Genomic DNA, 26,470 nt, shown 5'->3' on the forward strand with positions numbered 1-26,470 from the left:
GAGAAGGACTTCTCTAGAGGAAGAATGGAGATCATGCTGTTCTGGGTTATAGCAGATGCAAAGGTCCTGAGGCTCACACCAAAGGAGGACAAGGGGAAGTGGCATTAGACATATCTGATGAAGTGGACAGAGGTCAGATTCTGCAGGTTCTTGGTGGCTTGTGAAGAATTTTGAAAGGGCTGGATGCAGTGACATGCCTATAAACAGCACTTTGGCAGGCAAAGGTGAGAGGATCACTTGAGGCCAGGAATTCAAGACCAGCCTGGGCAACATTGCAAGACTCTGTCTCTACAAAAAATAATGATAAAAAATTAGCCAGATATAGTAGCATGGGCTTGTAGTCCTAGCTACTCAGGAGACTGAGGTGGGAATATCACTTGAGCCTAGGAGATCGAGGCTGCAGTGAGCTATGCTCATGCCACAGCACTCAAGCCTGGGTGACAGAGTAAGACCCTATCTTTTATTTATTATTATTTTTTTTGACGGAGTCTCACTCTGTCGCCCAGGCTGGAGTGCAGTGGTGCTATCTCAGCTCACTGCAACCTCCATCTCCGGGTTCAAACGATTCTTCTGCCTCGGCCTGCTGAGTAGCTAGGATTACAGGTGCCCCCACCACGCACAGCTAATTTTTGTATTTTTAGTAGAGACGGGGTTTCACCATGTTGGCCAAGCTGTTCTTGAACTCCTGACCTCGTGATCTGCCCACCTCGGCCTCTCAAAGTGCTGGGATTACAGGTGTGAGCCACCATGCCCTGCCAACCTTTCTTTTAAAAAAGAATTTCAGAGTCCTTTTCCCCCCCCAAGAATAATGGGGAACCATGAAAGGTTTAAAACTGTTAAATTATGGATTATTTACATTAAAAATATGTGTACCTTATTGGAGGCAATGAAGTATAACAAGTAAATGAATATAGCTGATGTATTTCCCAATATAATAAAGATAGTATCACCAATGCCACTGAATCTCCTATGCGTTTCTTCTCCACTCTATCTCCTTGTATCCTCCTCAGAAAACCACTTGGAATTTTGTGTTTATTATTTCCCTACTTAAAAAAATATTTTCCCTGGTACGTACCCCTAAACAATATCTGCCTAGTATTGCTTGTTTTGGAGCTTTGTAAAAATGATATCATACTACATATGACTATAGATGTATGTCTTTTATATGTATGACTTCTCTAATTTGCTCTGTTTCACTCATTATCATGCCTTTTAGAGTACAAGTTGTGCAGGGACATAATATGGAGTGAGAAGTCACACATATAAAAAACATACATCCATAGTCATATGCATGATTGCCTCTAAGAGGCATGATATTGAGTGAAATAGAGCAAAGTAGAAAATTATGTGTCGTAGTAGACACATCCTTCATGTTGTAGTGTGTAGCTGTGGTTTGTTCATTTTCCCCGTTGTGTATTAGGGTAGTAGATGGATTTTAAGCCAGGGAGGGGAGGACATGAAATCAGACGTGAATTTTCATCATATTTTGCTGAGGTTGAAATTTTTTTGGTTACTGTTGTTTTCTTCCTAGGGGTTCCCTTCAAATGTAAGGAAGATGTGATACCCGATAATGAGCAGGTCCAGCAATGCCAAGAGAGAACCACAGTGAAACCTGAATATGCAAGTATTTCTTAAGGTTCCTAGTTTCTGAGGTTTTCTTAGAAGCCATTCAGGTAGAATGTTGTTTTTGCAGTTCTAACAAAGGCAAAAGTAATAGTGGCCAAAACCAGACAGCAGTTTATTTTTCTCCTCTGTAACTGGCTGAGTGTAAGCTGTGCAGAGTTCGTACGATGGCTCCATTATGCTCTGCCAGCATCAACACAACAAGCCGCTCACTTTGTGGTCCAAGATGGCTGCTCCAGCTCCTGCCCTCACATCTGCATTCCAGCCTGTGGGAAGGGGAAAAGAGGAAGTGAAAAGCACGATCCTTCTCTTTAAGCATATGACCCAGCACTACTTCTGCTTGCACCTGATTGGGTAGAAATTAGTCACGTGGTCACATCTAGCTGCAAGGGAAGCTGGGAAGAGAGGATATTTGCCTATCGAAAACTTGAGGATTCTCTTAATAAAAGAATGGGAGAATATATTGTAGTCTTCCTGTCGGTGAAGGTGTTGATGCTGCAACTGAGGGATGTTGGTGTGGGGCTGTTACACAGCCAGCCAGGCCAAAAGGAATTTGGACATCCTGATTGTCTAATGAAGTCATTGCAATGAGTAAAGACTCCATGGCCTCTTTAGACATTGATGTCACTATTCTAAATATGAGCTTGTAAATTAGCTTTGGACCACTGTTTTTCTTTTTAAATTGTGGTGAGGTACACATAACATAAAATTCACCACTTTAACTATTTTGAAGTGTGCAATTCAGTGGCACTTAGACCATTCACAATGTTATGCAATCATCACCTCAATCTAGTTCTAGAATTTTTTTTTTTTTTTTGAGATGGAGTCTTGCTCTGTTGCCCAGGCTGGAGTGCAGTGGGGTGATCTTGGCTCACTGCAACCTCCACCTCCCGGGTTCAAACAATTCTTCCTGCCTCAGCCTCCTGAATAGCTGGGACTACAGGCACCCACCACCATGCCTGGCTAATTTTTGTGTTTTTAGTAGAGATGGGGTTTCACCATGTTGGCCAGGGCTGGTCTCAAACTCCTGACCTCAGGTGATCTGCCCACCTCAGCCTCCCAAAGTGCTGGGATTACAGGTGTGAGCCACCATGCTCAGCCAAGTTCTGGAATATTTTTATCATTAAGCAGTCACTCCCCATTTTCCCCTCCCACTAGCCCATGGCAAACACTAATCAGCTTTCTGTCTCCGTGGATTTGTCTATTCTTGACATTTTATAGAAATGGAATCATGCGATATTTTCTCCTTTGTGTCTGGCTTCTTTCACTTAGCATGATATTTTCAAGGTTTATTCATGCTGTAGTACGTATCAGAGAACTCCATTCCTTTTTGTGGCTGAATAATATTCCATATGGACCACTGTTAGTTCATACATTTTCTCTTCTTTTAATATCACTAAGTAGTTTCGCTATTTGTTTATGTTTGCTTTTTTTATTCATGGGAGGAAAAGGTGATATGATTCTAATTCTGATCACACAATGAGTTTTTATTTCCCTGAGAATTCTACAGACTCAGGAATTCAGGGTTACCTCATATGATGGGCTTTATGGGCTAATTTATAGATTACATGCTTGGTGGATTAATCAATTCATGCTCATAAATGCTCTTTTTTTTTTTTTTTCTGGGTCACAGGTCTCCTTTTGTGCACAAATGAATAACATCTTCAGTGTTCTGGACAATGTGTGTGAAAATAAAACAACTGTAGTTTCTCTGAAGGTAACAATTGGGTCTTTTAAATTGTGTTTTGAGTTTCAAACATCCTGGGCACACTTTGGGTGTCTTTATGGCCGGGTGTGGTGGCTCACACCCATAATCCCAGCACTTTGGGAGGTTGAGGCATGTGAATCACTTGAGGTCAGGAGTTCGAGACCAGCCTAGCCAACATGATGAAACCCTGTCTCTACTACAAATACAAAAATTAGCCGGGTATGGTGGCGGGTGCCCATAGTACCAGCTACTCAGGAGGCCGAAGCAGGAGAATTGCTTGAACCCGGGAGGCGGAGGTTGTGGTGAGCCGAGATAGCACAACTGCACTCCAGCCTTGGCAACAGAGTGAGACTCCATCAAAAAAAATAAATAAAGGAAAGAAAGATCTCTTTAAAATTAATGGATTGTGAATTAATATTTGATTTTTTATAGCTGTAAGATTTGAAAAATTAGCATATAGTAAAATTACCTTTTTACTTGTATAGTTCGATGAGTTTTCTAACCTGAATAGATTTGTGGAACTACCACTATAATTAAGATGCAGAACAGTTTAATTATCTCTAAACATTCCCTTGGGCTTCTCCTTTATAGTCAGATACTCCCTCCACCACTAACCTCTACAAATCCCTGATCTAGTCTCTGTCACTAGAGTTTTGTCTTTTAAAGATTGTTATATAAATGAAACCACATAGTATGTGGTCTTTTGAGACTGGCTTCTTTGACTCAGCATAATGCATTTGAGATGCCTGGATAGTGTGTGTATAAACAGTGCCATTTCCTCCTCCTCCTCTTTCTTCCTCCTTTCTTTTCCTTCCTCTTTACTGTGAATGAGATTCAGCACATTCTCATTGCTGTATAACCATCCCCACTATCCATCTCGAGAACTTTCTCATCTTTCCCAAAAAACGCTGTCCCTGGCAGGGCACAGTGGCTCAGCCTGTAATCCCAGCACTTTGGGAGGCCGAGGCAGGCAGATCATGAGGTCAGGAAGAGGTCAGGAGATCGAGACCATCCTGGCCAACATGGTGAAACACCGTTTCTACTAAAATACAAAAAATTATCTGGGCATGGTGGCACGTGCCTGTTGTCCCAGCTACTCGGGAAGCTGAGGCAGGGGAATCACTTGAACCTGGGAAGCGGAGGTTGCAGTGAGCTGAGATGGAGCCACTGCACTCCAGCCTGGGCAACAGAGTAAGACTTCATCTCAAAACAAAAAAAAAAACCAAAAACAACAAAAACAAAAAAAAAAACACAAAATATCCCACTCTGTCTCCCTGAAACACTCACTTCGCATCCCAATCCCCAGCTCCTGGCACCCACCATCCTACTTTCTGTCTTTGTGAATCTGGTGACTCTAGAAACCTCCTAGGAGTGAGATCACACAGGATTTGTCCTTTTGTGTCTGACTTCTCTCACTGAGCGTGATGTCCTCGAGGTTCATCCACGTTGTAGCATGGATCAGTGCTTCATTCCTTTTTCATTACCGAGTAATATTCCATTTTATCAATAGAGCTGCTATAAACAAACATCCAGATATAGTTTGTGTGTGTGTGTGTGTGTGTGTGTATAAGCATAAATTTTAATTTCTCCAGCATAAATACCTAGGAGTTGTTAGGTTATTACAGTTGTTGATATTAAGTTTTTCTTTCTTTCTTTCTTTTTGAGGTGGAGTTTCACTCTTGTTGCCCAGGCTGGAGTGCAATGGTGCAATCTCGGCTCACCAAAACCTCCACCTCCCAGGTTCAAGTGATTCTCCTCTCTCAGCCTCCCAGGTAGCTGGGATTGTAGGCATGCACCACCACATCCAGCTAATTTTCTATTTTTAGTAGAGAGGGGGTTTCTCCATGTTGGTCAGGTTGGCTTCAAACTCCCGACCCCAGGTGATCCACCCACCTCAGCCTCCCAAAATGCTAGGATTACAGGTGTGAGCCACCACGTCTGGCCAAAACCTAGTTTTTCTCCAGCTTTAAGTTGAACTCATTGACATTGTCATTTTCTTTATAAATCTGGTTATTTCTGTATGAAAATAAGAATAACTTTTTACTTGTAACTTTATTAATTTTAAATTAATACATTTATTCATAAAGTACACATTCATTCCTAGGGTTTTCAGATTAAATTTTAATAAATGGTTAACCCTATTTACAAACAGTTTAATTTCCTCAAATGTTTTATACTATGTTTATAAATATTCCAAATCCCCCCTCCCCGCTCCACGCAAATTTCAAGTACCTAGTGAAGAGGATTTACAAATCTAACACGCAAAGTCACCTGGGTCCTCAGCGACTCATAAATCCAATTGATCAAATCTGTAAATGTAGTAATTCAGATTCTTTTAGACATTAAATATGGTTTATAGACAGCCATGTTATCTTAAATTGTTCATATAAAATAACAAGTCTAATTGCTTTTTGCAATAAAAATCATGTGGTTAATTGGTTAGCTTCTCTAATGTGTCAGACTGTTCCAACTCTTTTTTTTGAGGGGGGAAAGAGTTTCGCTTTGTTGCCCAGGCTGGAGTGCAGTGGCGCCATCTTGGCTCACGGCAAGCTCCGCCCCCTGGATTCACGCCATTCTTCTGCCTCAGCCTCCCAGGTAGCTCAGCCTACAGGCACCCACCACCACACCCGGCTAATATTTTGTATTTTTAGTAAAGAAGGGGTTTCGTCATGTTGGCCAGGCTGGTCTCAAACTCCTGACCTCAGGTGATCCACCCACCTCGGCCTCCCAAAGTGCTGAGATTACAGGCATGAGCCACCACACCCAGCCCCAACTATTTAAATGACAGATGTTTCTAGATTATGCTAAAGATGTCAAAAACTTCTAAATTTAACACAAATCCTACTAAGGAGTTTTAGTTGGCCTAAAATTTTCTAACTTTCCTGAGGATATAACATAACTTTCCTAGCTAGGAAGAATAGACATGACAAATCAGAGGGGCAGGATTTGAAGAGATTTCGTCAGCTGTAGAATTGAGTAATATGTTTCCTGGAGATGGTGCTAGTTGAGATATTTCTGCTATGTCAATGGGGAGGGGAATCCCACACCCATACCTTTCGGGGAATACAGAACTCAGGGCATCCTGTTTCTCTTGGACACATATCTCGCAACTGTCCTGCTTACCCCGTGTTTATGGAAATCCTTTTTTTCCTTTTATCATCTAATTTGGATAGATAGAAATTTGTGTTGCTGCTCAAATTTCAGTTTAATTTCCTCTACCATCCGACTGGATTTAATTCATTTAATACATTTTCTTGCATTTATTAGGTTCTGAATTCCTTTTAGTTTTGGGGTTTTTTTTTGCTTGGGTCAGAGTCATATGTGATAATCCATTTATTGATGATCATCAATAATAAGGGTAATCACATGAATATTACTATTACTATTGTTGTTATTGTTTTTCTTACCTTAATCCTCTTCCTCAGACATATCCAGTGTTAAGAGGTAGAAAAGTATCTTCCCCTTTTTACCTTGTGAGCAGGTACACACATACACACATATACATACATACACATACAAATAAACACACACATATACTCACATGCACACACACATACATGTACACTGGATACATACACACAAATACACACATACACATATACACACATATACATCTCCCCCACATGCACACACATGCACACACATAAGTACATGCATACACACATATATATGCACATACATATAACACATACATACACACATGCACACACATAAGTACACAATACACACACATATATATGCACATACATATAACACATACATACACACATGCACACACACACCCCCCCACACACATTTACACACATACACACAGGTATATACACATATATGCATATACCCATACACACATACAGACATACAGACATCTACACACAGATACACACATACACATACATACACACACATATCCACGTTCCTCACACACATACACACATATATACATACAGGCATATACAAATGTACACACATTCACGAACACACATATACACACACGTATACATACATATACACAAACACACATACACAGATAGGCATACATAGACATACACAGACATACACACACATGCGCACACATGTACACAGCCCAACACATACAGATACACACACTCACATACATAAGCGCACACACACACGCACACACATTGGAGTCATTTTATTGAGCACTTATTTGAGAGGTTTAGGACAGTGATTAATGATTCAGCTTCTGCTGCCAGACTGTCAAGGTTCAAATCGTAGTTCTTCCACCTGCTAGATACGAGTCCTTGTTTCTCCTTTCACACATCAAAATAATCATAAATAGCCTCTACTTCCTAGATATCTTCTACAAATTAAACAAGTTAATATATAAAAGACATTTAGAGCAATACCTGGCTCATAAAAAGTGTGTGCTACTTTTATTTCTTTTTTTTTTTTTTTTTTTTTTTTTTTTTTTTTTTTTTTTTTTGAGACAGAGTCTCGCTTAGTCGCCCAGGCTGGAGTGCAGTGGCGCGATCTCGGCTCACTGCAAGCTCCGCCTCCCGGGTTCACGCCATTCTCCTGCCTCAGCCTCCCGAGTAGCTGGGACTACAGGCGCCCGCCGCCTTGCCCGGCTAATTTTTTGCATTTTTAGTAGAGACGGGGTTTCACAGTGTTAGCCAGGATGGTCTCGATCTCCTGACCTTGTGATCCGCCCGCCTCGGCCTCCCAAAGTGCTGGGATTACAGGCGTGAGCCACCGCGCCCGGCCTGCTATTTTTATTTCTATATACCAGAACATAAATACCATAATATATAATTTAAAATTAAACCAATTGTTTCTAAACCAAATGCGATACTATATACATGATACTCTGTAATTTGCTTTAGTTAACAATGGCTCAGAGACCTTTTTGCTTGTTGGTGCCTGTAGGTGTACTGCGGTATTCATTTTAACAGCTATATGGCTATCTCATTATTTGATTTCATTTTCATTTATTGACCCAACCTGTAGGGCATTGAGGCGTTCCACAAACTATCCAGAAATGAACACCACTGGACAAGATCCTTGCACAACTTTTAAGTATTTCTGGAAAGATTAATTCCTGGAAGGGGAATTGCTGAGTCAAAGGGTATATGCAATTTACATGGTTATAGGTACTAACTTACTACATTGCATAAAGGTCACATCAATTTTTCTTTCTTGCTTGCTTGCTTTTGACAAGATCTCACTCTGTCACCCACGCTGGAGTACAGTGGAGTGATCACAGCTCACTGCAGCCTTGAACTCCAGGGCTCAAGTGATCCTCCCACTTCAGCCTCCTGAGTCGCTGGGACTAGAGTCATGCACCACCGTGCCTGCTCATTTTTAATTTGCTTGTATAGATGGGATCTTGTTATATTGTCCAGACTGGTCTTGAATTCTTGGACTTGAATTTGTATTTCTTTTTTTCGTTTTTGAGATGGCCTCTCGCACTGTCGCCCAGGCTGGAGTGCAGTGGTGCGACCTCAGCTCACTGCAACCTCTGCCTCCTGGGTTCAAGCTATTCTCCTGCCTCAGCCTCCTGAGTAGCTGGGATTACAGGCACGTGCCACCACACCCGGCTAAATTTTTTTGTATTTTTAGTAGAGACAGGGTTTCACTGTGTTCGCCAGGCTGGTCTCTAACTGCTGACCTCATGATCCACCCACCTCAGCCTCCCAAAGTGCTGGGCTTACAGGTGTGAGCCGCTGCACTTGGCCTCAATTTGTATTTCTTTCTTTTTTTTTTTTTTTTGAGACGGAGTCTCGCTGTGGTACCCAGGCTGGAGTGCAATGGCATGATCTCTGCTCACTGCAAGCCTGCCTCCCGGGTTCACGCCATTCTTCTGCCTCAGCCTCCCAAGTAGCTGGGACTACAGGCGCCCGCCACCGTGCCTGGCTAATGGCTTTGTAATTTTAGTAGAGACGGGGTTTCACTGTGTTAACCAGGATGGTCTCGATCTCCTGACCTCGTGATCCGCCCGTCTCATCCTCCCAAAGTGCTGGGATAACAGGCGTGGCCACCACGCCCGGCCTCAGTTTGTATTTCTAATGGGGCTTCTTGAATCAGAAAAAGGAGCCCGAGTGGATGCCCCTTTTAATTCTCCCTTGGATTGACTCCCAGCCTATTCTTAATGAGAAAAAGGACAGCTGTTATTTCATTAATGAGAGAGAGAGACGAGACAGAGAGAGAGAGAGAGAGAGAGAGAGAGAGAGAGAATGAACAAACACGTCTTTCCTTGCAGAATACAACTGAGAGCTTTGTCCCTGTGCTTAAACAAATATCCACGTGGACCAAATTCACCAAGGAAGAGACGTCCTCCCTGGCCACAGTCTTCCTGGAGAGCGTGGAAAGCTTGACACTGGCAGCTTTTTTGAAACCCTCAGCAAATGTCACTCAGACTGTTCGGACGGATTACTTAGGTAGGAGATGCCCTTCGTGGCAAGGTTACATCTAGGTGATGATTTTGAGAGTTGACTTTGGCAATGGGATTTTCCCTGGGTTTCCTACCCATTCTTTCTCCAACTGTTTAAATACCTTGAATTCACAGCAAAGTAAGTCTAATCATATTAACAACATTTTCCATTCACTGAGCACTTGGCAAAGGCCAGGCACTATGCTAAGACCATATCATTAATTTATTCTACAAATATTTGCAGATTAGCTGCTATGTGCTGGGCTAAGGTATGACAGTCATAGGCTGTGCTCAAGTACTTCCTGTTTGCCCTGCTGGGCCCACGGTAGAATTGTACTTCCTGGCTACCGTGTGGTTAGGTGGGATTTGGGGACTAGTTCAGGCCAATAAATTGGGGAATAGAGTAGTTGCCAGTATGAGACTTTCCAGAACTTTCTTTCCCTCTGCCCATACGATTAGCAGTGCCTCAGGTCACAGTTGCTCCATCTGCCTGGGTGCCAGAATAAAGATAATATGGAACATGGCCTCAAGTCAATTTACAATAGATACAAAGCATTAATGAGATATAAACGCTTGGTTTTTTTAATCCACTAAGACTTAGGGTTGTTTGTTACTGCTGCAAGACTGATCCTTTCCTGACTCATACATACTTGATAGATGACTACTTGGGAATAGTGGCTGCTGTAGATCTTTTGCATTAGCACCCTACTCCTGGTAGTAGTTCCAGTATCATTCACATAAACCTAGGAAGTTCCAACCTAATGGATGCCCAGAAGGCCAAGAGGTGGAAATAAAGTATTTGGTGGACTCCAACCAGTAGTGAACAAAATTAGCCTCATGAATCTTATATTTTAGTGAGTTGAGTCAGACAATAAACAAACAGACATCTGGTATACCAAATAGAGGTAGTGCTACTGAGAAAAAATACAGCAGGCTAGGGAGGTTAGAGAGGGTTGGTATTAGAGGGAGAGTTGCTACTTTATATAGTGAGATCAGGGTAAGTCTCACTGATGTCAGGGAAGAGAGTCATGTAAATATCTGGAGAAAGAGCAAGTGCAGGAATACCTGGAGAATTCAAGGAACCATGAGGTGCCCAGTGTGGCTGAAGTGGCATTGAAGATGGCGATAGCAGTAGGAGAAAGGAAGGGAGATAGAAATGTAGATAAACGTAGGGACTTGAGGTTTTTCTTTTTTTTCTTTCTTTTTTTTTTTTTTTTTTGAGACAGGATCCCACTCTGTCACCTAGGCTGGAGTGCAGTGGTGCAATCATAGCTCACTATAGTTTCACACTCCCAGGCTCAAGCGATCCTCCTGCCTCAGCCCCCTGAGTAGCTGGGAACTATAGGCGTGCACCACCATGTTTGTCTAGTTTTAAAAATTTTTGGTAGAAATGAGGTCTTGCTATGTTGCCCATGCTGGTCTTGAACTCCTGAGCTCAAGTGATCCTCCTGCTTGGCCTCCCAAAGTACTAGGATTACAGGCCTGAACCACTGTACCCAGCCAAGATTTTATTTGAAGTGAGATGAAAAGACATTGGAAAATTTGGGAACAGGTATGGTATTATCTGGCTTATATTTTACAAGGATTCTTCTGGTTCCATTATCTAGTTTATTTTCAGGAAGAGCCAGTGGGTTAGGTCCTGCAATGTGTTGCCATGATACAGATGAGAAATAGGAGGCATAGAGAGCTTAAGTCAATACTCAAATTTAGGCAGCTAGTGCTCCACAGAGCTGGACCTCCCAGTTACCACCATCTGACTGCAGAACCTGAGCTCTTGTGTACCATGCTAGGCTTGCCCCAATCCCTTACTATTTGTTTTGGTTTTAGAAAACACATGAAGCCGGGAGCAGTGGCTCACACCTGTAATCCCAGCACTTTGGGAGGCCGAGGCGGGCATATTATGAGGTCAGGAGATTGAGACCATCCTGGCTAACACGGTGAAACCCCGTCTCTACTAAAACTACAAAAAATTAGCTGGGCATGGTGGCGGGCGCCTGTAATCCCAGCTACTTGGGAGGCTGAGGCAGGAGAATGGCGTGAACCCGGGAGGCGGAGCTTGCAGTGAAACAAGATCGCGCCACTGCACTCTAGCCCGGGCAACAGAGCGAGACTCTGTCTCCAAAATAAAAACATCAACAAAACTAAAAAACAAAAACAAAACAAAAAACTTAGAGTAGAGAGAGGATCATGACTGTTGCCTTCCATCACTGTTGACTTTGACCCCATCTTTCCCTGATGCATCCCCTAGAATATGAGAGCTGGCTTCTAAGGCTCCACCTGGGTTACTCATTTGTTTGGTGCTATGGTTCTCCTATCATTCATTATGGGACTCAAGATCTTTCCTATCATGAATTGAACTTTCTATTCTTTTTCTCTGCTCGCCACGATGGATGTGTACTTTTTTTTGGACAGAAACCAAATTCAGGACTGACTTTCTGGGCGACCTCATAGGAACTCTCCCTTTTTCTTTTTAGACATTGAGAGCAAAGTTATCAACAAAGAATGCAGTGAAGAGAATGTGAACTTGAGCTTGGCAGCCAAGGGGGATAAGATGAAGATCCGGTGTTCCACAATTGAGGAATCTGAATCCACAGGTACAGTTCCTCTCCTGAGAATGCAGGTTATGGTGTATTCCATTAATATGCATTTATTGATCCCTTTCAAGGTGCCAAGACCAGTGCCAGATGGTTGAGAACCAATGAGGGCAGAAATGGCCTATGCTCTCAGAGTTTTCCATCTGCTAGGGAAGTCAAACATTAAATGACCTTGTAATAATGGAGTATTGAGACCTTTACTGGCCTGTATGATATGAACTGGTCACATTCAGCTGTTGAGCAGTTGAAATTTGATTAAGCCAGGTTGAGAACTACTGTAAACCTAAAATAAACATTGTATTTCAAAGGCTTGGTGCCCAAAAAGAAGGATTAAAACATCTCACTAGTCATTTTTTTGTATTTAAAATAATATAAAAATAAAAAATATTTAAATTTTTAAAATATTTAAATTTTTTAAATATGTAATATTTAAAATTTTAAAATATTTAAATTTTAAAAATATGTAATATTTAAAATTTTAAAATATGCAATATTTAAAATATATTTTTACATTTTAAAATATCATTTATATGTTGAAATGATAATATTTGGCTTATACTGAGTTAATATATTATTAAAATTAATTTTATCTTTTTTTAATTTAAAAAAATGTGTACTAGAAAATTTAAAATTACATATGTGGTTCATACTATATTTCTGTTGGACACTGCTAATCTATGTCAGGGATGGCAAACTTTTTCTGTAGAGGGTTCGTTAGTAACTATTTTAAGCATTGCAATTAATACAACCTCTATCACAACGACTTAACTACCATTATAGTGTAAAAGCATTCATAGACAATATGTATATGAATGTGCCTGCGCATGTTTCAATAAAACTTTATTTAAAAAAGTAGGTGACAGCCAGATTGGCCCATAGGCCACAGTTTTCCAGCCCCTGATCTGATCTATGCATATGATTAACACTGTGGTTAATACTTTCATGTAAAAGCACAGTGTGAAAAATGGAAGAGATATTTAAGCGAAGTCCTGTGGAATACGTAAAGAAAGTAGAAGAGAGTGTGTTACAGGAAGTGCAAGCTATGGCTCTGTGTTGAAAAAAAGCTTGGTATGATCATGGAACTAAAAGTAGAGTGGGCTGGAGCACCAGGAACGTGGGGGAGAGAGGGAAAAGAATTGAAGGTCACTGGGCGTGGCGGCTCACACCTGTAATCCCAACACCTTGGGAGGCCGAGTTAGAAAGAGAGAGACAGGGATATGTCCTATGCCGCTTCCTGTAGGGTCCAGCCCCACAGGGTTGGTGGGTTTTTCTCCCTGTGTGTGGAGATGAGAGATTGTAGGAATAAAGACACAGGACAAAGAGATAAAAGAAAACACAGCTGGGCCTGGGGGACCACTACCACCAAGACGTGGAGACCGGTAGTGGCCCCGAATGCCAGGCTGAGCTGATATTTATTGGACACAAGACAAAGGGGCAGGGTAAGGAGTGTGAGCCATCTCCAATGATAGGTAAGGTCACATGGGTCACGTGTCCACTGGACAGGGGACCCTACCCTGCCTGGCAGCCGAGGCAGAGAGAAAGAGAGGAGAGAGAGAGAGACACAGCTTACGCCATTATTTCTGCATATCAGAGACTTTTAGTACTTTCACTAATTTGCTACTGTTATCTAGAAGGCAGAACCAGGCGTACAGCATGGAACATGAAGGTGGACTAGGAGCATGACCACTGAAGCACAGCATCACAGGGAGACGGTCGGGCCTCCGGATAACATCAGTCAGGCCCTTCATAAGAGGTGGAGGAGTAGAGTCTTCTCTGAACTCCTCCGGGGAAAGGGAGACTCCCTTTCCCTGTCTTCCCTGTCTGCTAAGTAGCAGGTGTTTTTCCTTGACACTGACGCTACCGCTAGACCACGGTCCGCTTGGCAACGGGCATCTTCCCAGATGCTGGTGTTACTGCTAGACCAAGGAGCCCTCTGGTGGCCCTGCCTGGGCATAACAGAAGGCTCACACTCTGGTCTTCTGGTCACTTCTCACTATGTCCCCTCAGCCCCTATCTCTGTGTAGCTTGGTTTTTCCTAAGTTACAATTGTAGATCATGGATTATTATAATATTGGAGTAAAGAGTCATTGCTACAGACTAATGATTAATGATAGTTATACATAATCATATCTATTATCTATATCTAGTATGACTTCTTATTTTATATATTTTATTATACTGGAACAGCTCGTGCCCTCGATCTCTTGCCTCGGCACCTGGGTGGCTTGCTGTCCACAGCTTCCTGTCCCAACCAGACAGTACCATCCCCCAGGCTTCATCTGTCACTGCCAAGCTAATGAAGGGACCCCTTGGATGTCCCCCCCAGACGTCATAAATTGAGCACTTTCTCCCTCCTCCTCCTCCTCCTCTTCTTCTTCTTCTTCTTCCTCTTCTTCTTCTTCTTCTTTCTCCTCCTCCTCCTTCTTCTTCTTCTCCTTCTTCTTTTTCTTTTTCTTTTTTTTTGAGATGGAGTCTTTCTCTGTTGTCCAGGCTGGAGTGCAATGGCATGTTTAGCTCATTGCAACCTCCACCTCCTGGATTCAAGTGATTCTCGTGCCTCAGCCACCTGAGTAGCTGGGACTACAGGCGCCCGCCACCACGCCCATCTAGTTTTTTTGTTTGTTTGTTTTGTTTTGTTTTTAGTAGAGACAGGGTTTCACCCTGTTGGCCAGGCTGGTCTTGAACTCCTGACCTCAAGTGATCCACTTGCCTTGGCCTACCAAAGTGCTGGGATTACAGGTGTAACCCACTCTGCCCAGCTGTGGAAGTTTTTGTTTTGTTTTGAGACGGAGTCTTGCTCTGTCACCAGGCTGGAGTGCAGTGGTGCGATCTTGGCTCACTGGTTCAAGAGATTCCCCTGCCTCAGCCTCCCAAGTAGCTGGAGCTACAAGCACGCATCACTACGCCTGGCTAATTTTTTGTATTTTAGTAGAGACGGAGTTTCACTGTGTTGGCCAGGATGGTCTGGATCTCCTGACTTTGTGATCCACCCGCCTCGGCCTCCCAAAGTGCTTGGATTATAGGTGTCAGCCACCGTGCCTGGCCGGAGTTTTATTTTTTAAACCTAGAAGCCCGCTGGTTATTTTAATCTCGGAGCAGCACAGTGAGGTGCATCTCTCTCTCTCTCTCTCGTGTGTGTGTGTGTGTGTGTGTGTGTGTGTGTGTGTTCGATCTTCTATAATAACTATTGAGCAAACGATTCCCTCTTTTTTTCATTTGGGGAAACCTGCAGGGACCACTGGTGTGGCTTTTGTCTCCTTTGTGGGCGTGGAGTCTGTTTTAAACGAACGCTTCTTCCAAGACCACCAGGCTCCCCTGACCACCTCCAAGATCAAGCTGAAGATGAATTCTCGAGTCGTTGGGGGCATCATGACTGGGGAGAAGAAAGATGGCTTCTCAGATCCAGTCATCTACACTCTGGAGAACATTCAGGTTTGTGAAGAGGTCTCTGCTGAGATTCCTGTCTACCTCTTGGGAACTCCTCGTCTCTCGATTTCCTTAACTCTCGTTTTTTATAGGAAGCTATTGTGGTCGGTAAGCTTCCACAATTTCTAGCAATTCAAGTCAATTAACAGAAGCCACCGCTAGAGGAATGAGGTCTCCCACTGTTACCAAACAGAACTAGGTCCATTTGCCCATGTGCAACAGAAAGTCAAACACGGAAGCACCGGGTTTTTGTAGAGAGAGAAGTTTATTGCAAGACTGCCAAGAAAGGACACAGGAGTCTGGCTCAAATCTGTCTACCCAAGCTGCGGGGGCTGGGGCAGGTTTTATAGTCAGTGGGTAATGAGCTGCGTTCTGATTGCATCTTACAATGAAGTGATGCAGGAAGGCGTGATCTGATTGGATGCTGCCATGGGGTGATGCCAGGGCTTGATCTGATTGGATCCTGGATCCTGCTATGTGGTTGTTGCTTCTTTTATTATTATTATTATTATACTTTAAGTTTTAGGGTACATGTGCACAACATGCAGGTTTGTTACATATGTATATATGTGCCATGTTGGTGTACTGCACCCATTAACTCATCATTTACATTAGGTATATCTCCTAATGCTTTCCCTCACACCTCCCCCCACCCCACAACAGGACCCAGTGTGTGATGTTCCCCTTCCTGTGTCCAAGTGTTCTCATTGTTCAATTCCCACCTATGAGTGAGAACATGCAGTGTTTGGTTTTCTGTTCTTGCGATAGTTTGCTGAGAATGATGGCTTCCAGCTGCATCCATGTCCCTACAAGGGACATGATCTCATCCGTTTTTATGGCTGCATAGTATTCCATGGTGCATATGTGCCACATTTTCTTAATCCAGTCTGTCATCGATGGACATTTGGGTTGGTTCCAAGTCTTTGTTATTGTGAATAGTGCCGCAATAAACATATGTGTGCATGTGTCTTTATAGCAGCATGATTTGTAATCCTTTGGGTATATACCCAGTAATGGGATAACTGGGTCAAATGGTATTTCTAGTTCTAGATCCTTGAGGAATCACCACACTGTCTTCCACAATGGTTGAACTAGTTCACAGTTCAACTAGTTGAACTAGTTCACACTGCAACCCCTGCCTCCTCGGTTCAAGCCATTCTCCAGAGTAACTGGGATTACAGGTGCCCACCACCACGCCCAGCCAACCTTTTTGTATTTGGTGGAGACAGGGTTTCACCGTGTTGGTCAGGCTGGTCTTGAACACCTGACCTCAGGTGATCCACCCGCCTCAGCCTCTTAAAGTGCTGGGATTACAGGCATAAGCCACCATGCCCACCCTTCTAATATACATTCTTAAAGCATGTTGTTCTTAAACTGTTACTAAAAATATTTCTCTGTTTACTTGGCTTTTATATGTTTTTCCTCCCACTGCACTATGATCTCCTTGGGGGAAGAACTGTGTCTATTTTATTTACTAATGTCTCCCATAAACAGCACAGATCAAGGCATGTAATAGGTATTCAATAAAAACATGTTGAACGAGGCTGGGTGTGGTGGCTCATGCCTCTAATCCCAACAGTTTGGGAGGCCTATGCAGGCGGATTACTTGAGGTCAGGAGTTCGAGACCAGCCTGGCCAATATGGAGAAACCCCATCTTTACTAAAAATACAAAAATTAGCTGGATATGGTGACACACGCCTGTAATCCCAGAACTTTGGGAAGCCCAAGGCAGGTGAATCACTTGACATCAGGAGTTCAATACTGGTCTGGCCAACATAGTAAAACCCCGTCTCTACTAAAAATACCAAAATTAGCCAAGCATGGTGATGGGCACCTGTAATCTCAGCTACTTGGGAGGCTGAGGCAGAAGAATCACTTGAACCCTGAGGCGGAGGTTGCAGTGAGCTGAGACTGCACCACTGCACTCCAGCCTGGGCGACACAGTGAGACTCAGTCACACACAGACACACAAAAAAACCACACATTGAATGAGTAAGTGAATAATGAGTGACTATGCAGAAGGCCTTATTATGGATTTGATGAAAGGAGGAGTTTTCTTCTAGCAACAGGAATGTAAGCTACCCCATCAGATTGGCCCTCATTGCATAATGAAATATCAGCATTTTCCCCCCATTCCCTCAGAACGCACCCTGTGTATTCCTGTTCCCAGTGACTCTTGAGGATGGTCACATTTAATCTATTTGATGGGGATCCTCAGGTGACCAGGTCCTTTTTTTTTTTTTGGTTTTTTGTTTTTTGTTTTTTTTTTAATTTTGGGGTTTTTTTTTAGCCAAAGCAGGAGTTTGAGAGGCCCATCTGTGTTTCCTGGAGCACCGATGTGAAGGGTGGAAGATGGACATCCTTTGGCTGTGTGATCCTGGAAGCCTCTGAGATACATACCGTCTGCAGTTGTAATCGGATGGCGAATCTTGCTGTTATCATGGCTTCTGGGGAGCTCACGGTTAGTAATGATGATTTGTTCCCTGAGGCAGAGTATTTGCCTCCAAATCCAATGGGAAAATATTGATTAAACGTCTGTCATGTGTCTCCCATGGGGATGGGTGTTGTGGGACGGAGTCATGGGGACAGAAGGGGTAGGTGATACGCCGTCGCCCCTGCAGAACTTACAGTCTGGTTGGAAGGCCATGAAGCTCACGTATACAATGAGAAATAATGACCCTAAATAGGGCCAGGCACTGGAGCAGTCACAGATCTTACTTAATGAGCACCTACAGTGTGCTGGGCTCTTTAAGTTAAGCCGTTTCAGACGCATTTCACAGAATGGGCAAAGTGGCCCGTCTAGTCCTGAAGTTAGAAATTGGGGCAGGTGGAATTCAAATCTGGGGAAATCTCTTTCGACTAAAACATGCAAATGGGTCAAGAAGGAATGCTATAAGAATTCAGAGGTGTTGGCCGGGCGCGGTGGCTCATGCCTGTCATCCCAGCACTTTGGAAGGCCACGGCGGGTGCATCATGAGGTCAAGAGATCGAGACCATCCTGGTCAACATGGTGAAACCCCATGTCTACTAAGAATACACAAATCAGCTGGGCGTGGTGATGCATGCCTGTTGTCCCAGCTACTCCAGAGGCAGAGGCAGGAGAATCGCTTGAATCGCTTGAACCTGGGAGGCGGAGGTTACAGTGAGCCGAGATGGCACCACCTCATTCCAGCCTGGCAACAGAGCGAGACTCTGTCTCACAAAAAAAAAAAAAAAAAAAAAAAAAAAAAAAAAAAGAAAGAAAGAATTCTGAGGTGTTTCCAAGAGAGACGATGATAGATCGGGAGGAAACAGAATATGAAATAAGCCTTGGTGAATGAGTAGATTCGGCAGAGAGGAAGGACGTCCTCATTAGTGTTGTAGAAAGCATCCTTTTGCCAGGCGTGGTGGCTCACGCCTGTAATCCCAGCACTTTGGGAGGCCGAGGCAGGCGGATCAGGAGGTCAGGTGATCAAGACCATCCTGCCTAACACGGCGAAACCCTGTGTCTACTAAAAATACAAAAAATTAGCCGGGCGTGGTGGCGGGCGCCTATAGTCCCAGCTACTCGGGAGGCTGAGGCAGGAGAATGGTGTGAACCCGGGAGGCAGAGCTTGCAGTGAGCCGAGATCACGTCACTGCACTCCAGCTTGAGTGACAGAGTGAGACTCTGTTTCAAAAAAAAAAAAAAAAAGTATCCTTTCCTATCATGGTAGACCCAACGTTTAATTCCCTACCAGGGAGGCCATAAGTAAGTGCCGTTTTAAGGACCATGTGGCTTAGGATTTAAGAGAACTGGATCCAGAACAAAACTGACTGAGTTTCAAGTCCCATCTCTACCACTTTCTAGCTATGTTTTCTTGGAAAAGTCACTTAACTTCTCTGCACTGAGCCCAGCTGTCTCATCTCAAAAATGAGAATGATAACAAAAATTGCTGATGATCACTAGCATTTATACAGCATGTTTCTGGCACAGTTGTACTTTAAATGTTTTCTTTTAATCCTCCTACAACACCTGTGTTAGGCAGTTACCATTAATATTCTCTTTTTAACAGATGAGGAAACTGAGGGCAAAGAGCAGTTAAGTGTCTTGTCCAAACTCACACAACTAGAAATTGGTCAGTTTTCTTTTCTTTTTTCTGGTTTTTTTTTTTTTTGAGACTGAATTTCGCTCTTGTCACCAGGCTAGAGTGCAGTGGCGCGATCTCGGCTCACTGCAACCTCCGTCTCCCAGGTTCAAGTGATTCTCCTGACTCAGCCTCCCGAGTAGCTGGGATTACAGGTGCCCACCACCATGCCCAGCTTTTTTCTTTCTATTTTTTTTTTTTTTTTTGGGTAGAGTCAGAGTTTTGCCATGTTGGCCAGGCTGGTCTTGAACCCCCTGACCTCAGGTGATCCACCCACCTCAGCCTCCCAAAGTGCTGGAATTACTGCGCCCAGTCAATGGTCAGTTTTCCTAACCACTTTGTGACAATATCATAGAGAGGTGCTCATAAGATGGTGCCTGGCATATCTTTAACCCACAGAAAGCACTCGGATACATTTAAAATCAATTTTAAAATTAATTATGAATAAATGGCATAGAAGAAGAACTCAGCTTGTCACGTTCCACTCCTGAAGTTGGAGCATTCCTGAATGTCTGCATTATCAGTTGGGATGCAGTACAGGAAGGAAAAAACACCCCAGGTATTTCAAGCAGAAAGGGACTTAATACAGGGGAGTGGGTGCTCACAAAAATCTCTGGGAGAGGATGGAGGAGTTGAAGTCAGGGGGCTGTCACTTCAATTTTGGCTTCAAGATCATCCCCCAATGCAGCTATAACTCAGAGGTCAGAAATTGCTGCTGTTGTTTTGCCACCGCACTCCACCATGAAATTGGGGACTGGACAGTGGAAATGTGGAATGAAGCTCACTCCTGTCTGCCAAAAGCTGATATTTGCCTCCCTTCTGCATTCCAAGACATTCACAGATGTATCTCACTGGAGAACCTAAATTACATCCAGGACCTTAGTTCCCAAGGATTCTGGGAGATGTAGTTTGTGGACATCCAGTCCCAGTCATACCTGGAGTAGCGCATAGGACAGGGCTGGGAATAGGTGCTGGTGGATGCCAGTTGATTGCAAAGGATAATGAAGGACAATATCTAGTTCACTGAGTGTTAGAGGGAGAAAAGGCCCCCAAGCTAATTTTGCCTGAGCCAGGGTTTTAGATAACTGTTCTTCCCACCTGGGGGGATTTTGATCCCATTCTCAGGCCAACTATGGAATTCCTTCCTGACAGATGGACTTCTCCTTGTATGTCATTAGCCACGTGGGCATGATCATCTCCTTGGTGTGCCTCATCTTGGCCATCGCCACCTTTTTGCTGTGTCAATCCATCCGAAATCACATCACCTACCTCCACCTGCACCTCTGCGTGTGTCTCCTCTTGGCCCAGATCCTCTTCCTCGCCGGTATAGACAAGACTGACAATCAGGTCTACATCGCTGGGGCTGTGTCCCTACCAAACCCCATCTTCTCCCCACCTGCCTCAGCTCATTCCTACCCAATCCCCTCTACCTCTGTTCCTACCTCAGGGCCTTTGCATAGGCTGTGCCCTCTGCCTGTAACACTCACTTCCCAGCTTCTCACCTGCTTGACTCCTTGTGACAGCTCTCAGTTCAAAATTACATCCCTGATCATGTTATGAATTGTAACGGTTCCTCCTATTACTTGTTTTTGTTTGTTTGTTTTTGATACTGAGTTTCGCCCTTGTTGCCCAGGCTGGAGTGCAATGTGATCTTGGCTCACTGCAACCCCGTCCTCTGGGTTCAAGCAATTCTCCTGCCTTAGCCTCCTGAGTAGCTGGGAGTACGGGCATGAGCCACTATGTCCTGCTAATTTTTTTGTATTTTTAGTAGAGACGGGGTTTCACCATTTTGGCCAGGCTAGTCCTGAACTCCTGACCTCAGGTGATCCACCCGCCTTGGCCTCCCAAAAAGTGCTGGGATTACAGGCTTGAACCACAACGCACAGCCCCTCCAATACTTTCTAAACCAGACGTGGCAATGTCTGGAGACATTTTTGGTTGTCATAACTGGAGGAGCGTGCTACTGGTATCTAGCGGGTAAAGGTTAGGGATGCTGCTAAGGATCTTGTAGTGCACAAGACAGCCCTCCATGACAGACGATGATCCTGCAATAATGTTACAAATGTCGATAATGCTACAGCTTAGAATCTCCACTTCTCTTTTTATTTTCTCCTTCCTTCCTTCCTTCCTTCCTTCCTTCCTTCCTTCCTTCCTTCCTTCCTTCCTTCCTTCTTTCTTTCCTTCCTTCCTTCCTTCCTTCCTTCCTTCCTTCCTTCCTTCCTTCCTTCCTTCCTTCCTTTCCTTTGCTTTCTTTCTTTCTTTTTTTTTTTTTTTTTTGAGACAGGGTCTTGCTGTGTCACTCAGGCTAGAGTGCAGTGGCTGAATCACACCTCATTACAGCCTCCCGGGCTCAAGCGATCCTCCCACCTCTGCCTCCCAAGTACCTGGGACCACAGGCCTGTGCCACCATGTCTGGCTAATTTTTGTATTTTTTGTATGGAGAGGGGGGTTTTGTCATGTTTCCCAGGCTGGTCTCAAACTCCTGGGCTCAAGCGATCTGCCTGCCTCAGCCTTCCAAAGTGCTGGGATTACAAGCGTGAGCCACCACACCCAGCCAATAAAGCTTTATTTACAAGGCAGGCAGTCAGCCTACGGGGTCTAGTTTGCTGAACCCGCGTATTCTCAACCATTCCCTAAAGTAGGGCGATCAACAGTCAGTTTTCCTAAAACTCTTCCTGTTTTAGAACTGAAAGTTATGCGTCTTGGGAAATCTCAGTTCCAGACAAACCAGGACCATGGGTCGCCTTACCAGGAAGTGGTGCTGCTTGTGGTCGAGAACCACTGCCCATCTCTATAAATGTTTGTGAGATGAATGAGTGAGCTAGGTTTGGGGAATTTCCAGCTGAGGAGTCTCTCTCTTCCTTTCTTCCTCTCGATTTCTCTCTGGGGTGGAGGACCCTGACATGCATGCTTCTCCCCTCCAGACGGGCTGCGCCATCATCGCGGGCTTCCTGCACTACCTTTTCCTTGCCTGCTTCTTCTGGATGCTGGTGGAGGCTGTGATGCTCTTCTTGATGGTCAGAAACCTGAAGGTGGTGAATTACTTCAGCTCTCGCAACATCAAGATGCTGCACATCTGTGCCTTTGGTTATGGGCTGCCGGTGCTGGTGGTGGTGATCTCCGCCAGTGTGCAGTCGCAGGGCTATGGAATGCATAATCGGTGAGTGACATCCTCTCTCTTCCTGAAGACCGTGCTGCCAAGGATCACAGTGATAATGACATGAGCAACAAGGAGAGTAACAACAGTAGCAGTAGTTGTGGCTACCATTTATCGAGCTCTTACATTATGTGCTATTGGTTTCAGGACCACCATGTACAGGAGCACAGGTTGTGCACTGCACAAATCCAGGGTCACTACTATTTGAGATTTATGTTCCAGGAGGAGAATATCTAGTTTACCTAACTTGATTATTTTCCTTTTCTTGTGTGTATGAAATGGAAGGTGGGGGTGAAAGCGAGAGAGGAATACTTCTGCATGGTGGCGTGTGTCTGTAATTCCAGCTACTCGGGAGGCTGAAGCAGGAGAATTGCTTGAACCCAGGAGGCAGAGGTTGCAATGAGCTGAGATCGCGCCATTGCACTCCAGCCTGGGGAACAAGAGTGAGACTTTGTCTCAAAAAACTGGTGGGGGGAATATTGGGGTGCTGTTATTGAACGTGACGGAATGGCTGTTATGTAGTAAAAGCAGCTAATGTACACTAGAGACATAATAAAAAGAGGCAATCCTTTCTTCCTCCCTCCAACCCTCCCTCACTCCCTCCTTCCTCCCTTCTTCCTCTCTCCGTATCTCCCTCCCCTCTTCCCTCCCTCCTTCCTTCCTTCCTCCCTTCCCTCCTTCCCTTCCTTCCTTCCTTCCTTCCTTCCTTCCCTTCCCTCCCTCCTTCCCTTCCCTCCCTCTCTTCCTCCCTTCCTCCTTTCCCTTTCTTCCCTTCCTTCCCTTCCTCCCTTCCTCCCTCCCTCCTTTCCCTTTCTTCCCTTCCTTCCTTTCCTCCCTTCCTCCCTTCCTCCCTTCCTTCCCTTCCCTCCTCCCTCCCTCCTTCCCTCCTTCCTTCCCTTCCTTCTTATCCTTCCCTCCCTCCTTCCCTCCTTCCTTCCCTTCCTTCTTATCCTTCCCTCCCTCCTTCCCTCCCTCCCTCCCTTCCTTCCTTTAAATAAACAATTATGAAATATCTTGTCTATGCTAGGCTTTGCTCTGAGTGCTGAGTATTCAGAAATGAACAAACACCCAAGGCCCAAATTCTCATGAAGCTCATAGTCTAGTAGTGGAAGACAATTTGCAATTACACAAGCAATTAAACAAGGTAACTTATGATAGCGATAGCTGCTATTTTAAAAATGTAGTGAGCTCTGCTAGATGGATACCAGGAGTAGAGATAGGATGCCCTATCTAAGGATAGTCAGGAGTGGCTTCTCAGAGGAGGTGACGTTTGAGCTGAGATTTATTTATTTATTTATTTGTTATATATTTATTTTGAGACAGAGTTTTGCTCATGTTGCCCAGGATGGAGTGCAGTGGCGTGATCTCGGCTCACTGCAACCTCCACCTCCCGGGCTCAAGCGATTCTCCTGCCTCAGCCTCCCAAGTAGCTGGGATTATAGACACCCACCACCACGCCCAGCTAATTGTTGTATTTTTAGTAGAGATGGGGTTTCATCATGTTGTCCAGGCTGGTCTGAAACTCCTGACCTCAGGTGATCCACCTGCCTCGGCCTCCCAAAGTGCTGGGATTCCAGGCGTGAGCCGCCGCGCCCAGCCTGAGCTGAGATTTCAATGACCAGGTGTAGCAGTGGAGAGTTGTGCACAGAGGGAAACAGGATTAGGAAGTTGTGAATTGCGAAATGAGCTCAACCTCGGGCACCAGGTAAACATTTCAGGTACATTTGCCCAGGAAGAAGGTCTAAAAGAGGAAGCACGGTGGTCTAAAGGAAGCTGAATTGCAACTGGGACCATCCTGAGTGTCATCTGAGTCTCACCTCCCAGTGTTCTCCTCCACTAGGGCATTCGTTGGGGCAGGGTTAACTGTAAGGTCCGGACTCTGAGACGAGCACTGACTCCTCCTATTTCTCTCCGTAGCTGCTGGCTGAATACAGAGACGGGGTTCATCTGGAGTTTCTTGGGGCCAGTTTGCACAGTCATAGCGGTAAGCAAATACGACAACAGCCTGGCGAAGTGTGTTCTGGAGGAGGAGCAAGGAGACCTGCGAGATCTGGAATTTCCAGGGACGTGTGCAGCTGAGAGGGTCACTTATTCCCATCAGGAGTTCTCCTTTCCAGGCTGAGCGCAGTGGCTCACGCCTGTAATCCCAGCACTTTGGGAGACTGAGGCGGGTGGATCACCTGAGGTCAGGAGTTTGAGACCAGTCTGGCCAACGTGGCAAAACCCCGTCTCTACTAAAAATACAAAAAATTAGCCGGGTGTGGTGGTGAGCACCTGTAATCCCAGCTACTCAGGAGGCTGAGGCAGGAGAATTGCTTGAATCCAGGAGACACGGAGGTTGCAGTGAGCCGAGATCATGCCACTGCACTCCAGCCTGGGTGACAGAGCGAGACTCCATCTAAAAAAAGAAAAAACAATGGCAGCTCCTTCTTCCCTTTTGTTTGTAAACCATGTGGACAGTAAGGAGAAGACAACATGTTGCCAGCCAAGTAAAGGCCCCATTTGCATAATAAAAGATCAGGGTGGGTGGCCAGCTTCCTCGTGCTCTATGTAAATGTCACACTGGGTCCAACCAATCTTTGGGCCCTATGTAAATCAGACACCGCCCCCTCAGACAACAACTCCACCTCAGAGAGACTCATGGACCCGTACACAAGATGGATACAATTATGGTCCCTCCTAGGGGCATTTGCCTTTCAGAAGGAAAAACAAAATTCGCGAATCAAAGAAATTACTCTAGGACTTAAAAATCTCAAGAATGAAATATTGAAAAGGAGAACTCATTTTTTTTTTTTTTTTTGAGACTGAGTTTCACTCTTGTTGCCTAGGCTGGAGTGCAATGGTGCCATCTCAGCTCACCAAAACCTCTGCCCCCCTGGTTCAAGCAATTCTTTCCTGTCTCAGCCTCCTGGGTAGCTGGGATTACAGGCGAGCACCACCACGCCCAGCTAATTTTGTATTTTTAGTAGAGATGGGGTTTCTCCATGTTGGTAGGCTCACTGCAACCTCTGCCTCCTGGTTTCAAGCTATTATTCCGCCTCAGCCTCCTGGGTAGCTGGGATTACAGGCGCGTACCACCACACCCGGCTAATTTTATATTTTTAATAGAGATGGGTTTTCACCATGTTGGCCAAGCTGGTCTCAAACTCCTGACCTCAGGTAGTTTGCCTGCCTTGGCCTCCCCAAGTGCTGGGATTACAGGCACGTGCCACTATGACCAGCTAATTTTTGTATTTTTAGTAGAGATGGGGTTTCACCACCTTGCGAGGCTCTCTACTAAAAAATACAAAAAAATTAGCCAGGTGTGGTGGCAGGCACTGATGGTCTCAGCTACTCAGGAGGCTGAGGCAGGAGAATCGTTTGGACCCGGGAGGGGGAGGTTGCAGTGAGCCGAGATAACACCACTGCACTGCAGCCTGGGTGACAGAGTGAGACTGTCTCAAAAAAAAAAAAAAAAGAACCCC

The 26,470-nt window shown here is 44.6% G+C and overlaps 1 protein-coding gene across 2 annotated transcripts in view; it reads left to right on the forward strand.

Moving 5' to 3' along the window:
* LOC105487037 (adhesion G protein-coupled receptor E1) overlaps positions 1-26,470 on the forward strand; it is a 51,558-nt gene that overhangs the window by 16,798 nt on the left and 8,290 nt on the right. Inside the window, exons 7-15 of one of the 2 annotated variants that reach the window (XM_071085946.1) lie at positions 1,532-1,620; positions 3,257-3,340; positions 9,552-9,729; positions 12,197-12,316; positions 15,549-15,748; positions 18,034-18,204; positions 21,002-21,196; positions 22,774-23,009; positions 24,924-24,990. In XM_071085946.1, the coding sequence (XP_070942047.1) occupies positions 1,532-1,620; positions 3,257-3,340; positions 9,552-9,729; positions 12,197-12,316; positions 15,549-15,748; positions 18,034-18,204; positions 21,002-21,196; positions 22,774-23,009; positions 24,924-24,990 (1,340 nt within the window). The remainder of the gene's footprint in view (positions 1-1,531; positions 1,621-3,256; positions 3,341-9,551; positions 9,730-12,196; positions 12,317-15,548; positions 15,749-18,033; positions 18,205-21,001; positions 21,197-22,773; positions 23,010-24,923; positions 24,991-26,470) is intronic. The other variant, XM_071085947.1, reaches the window with a different exon arrangement.

This window comes from Macaca nemestrina, chromosome 20 (genome assembly GCF_043159975.1).
Source record: "Macaca nemestrina isolate mMacNem1 chromosome 20, mMacNem.hap1, whole genome shotgun sequence".
In the NCBI taxonomy this organism is placed as follows: domain Eukaryota; kingdom Metazoa; phylum Chordata; class Mammalia; order Primates; family Cercopithecidae; genus Macaca; species Macaca nemestrina.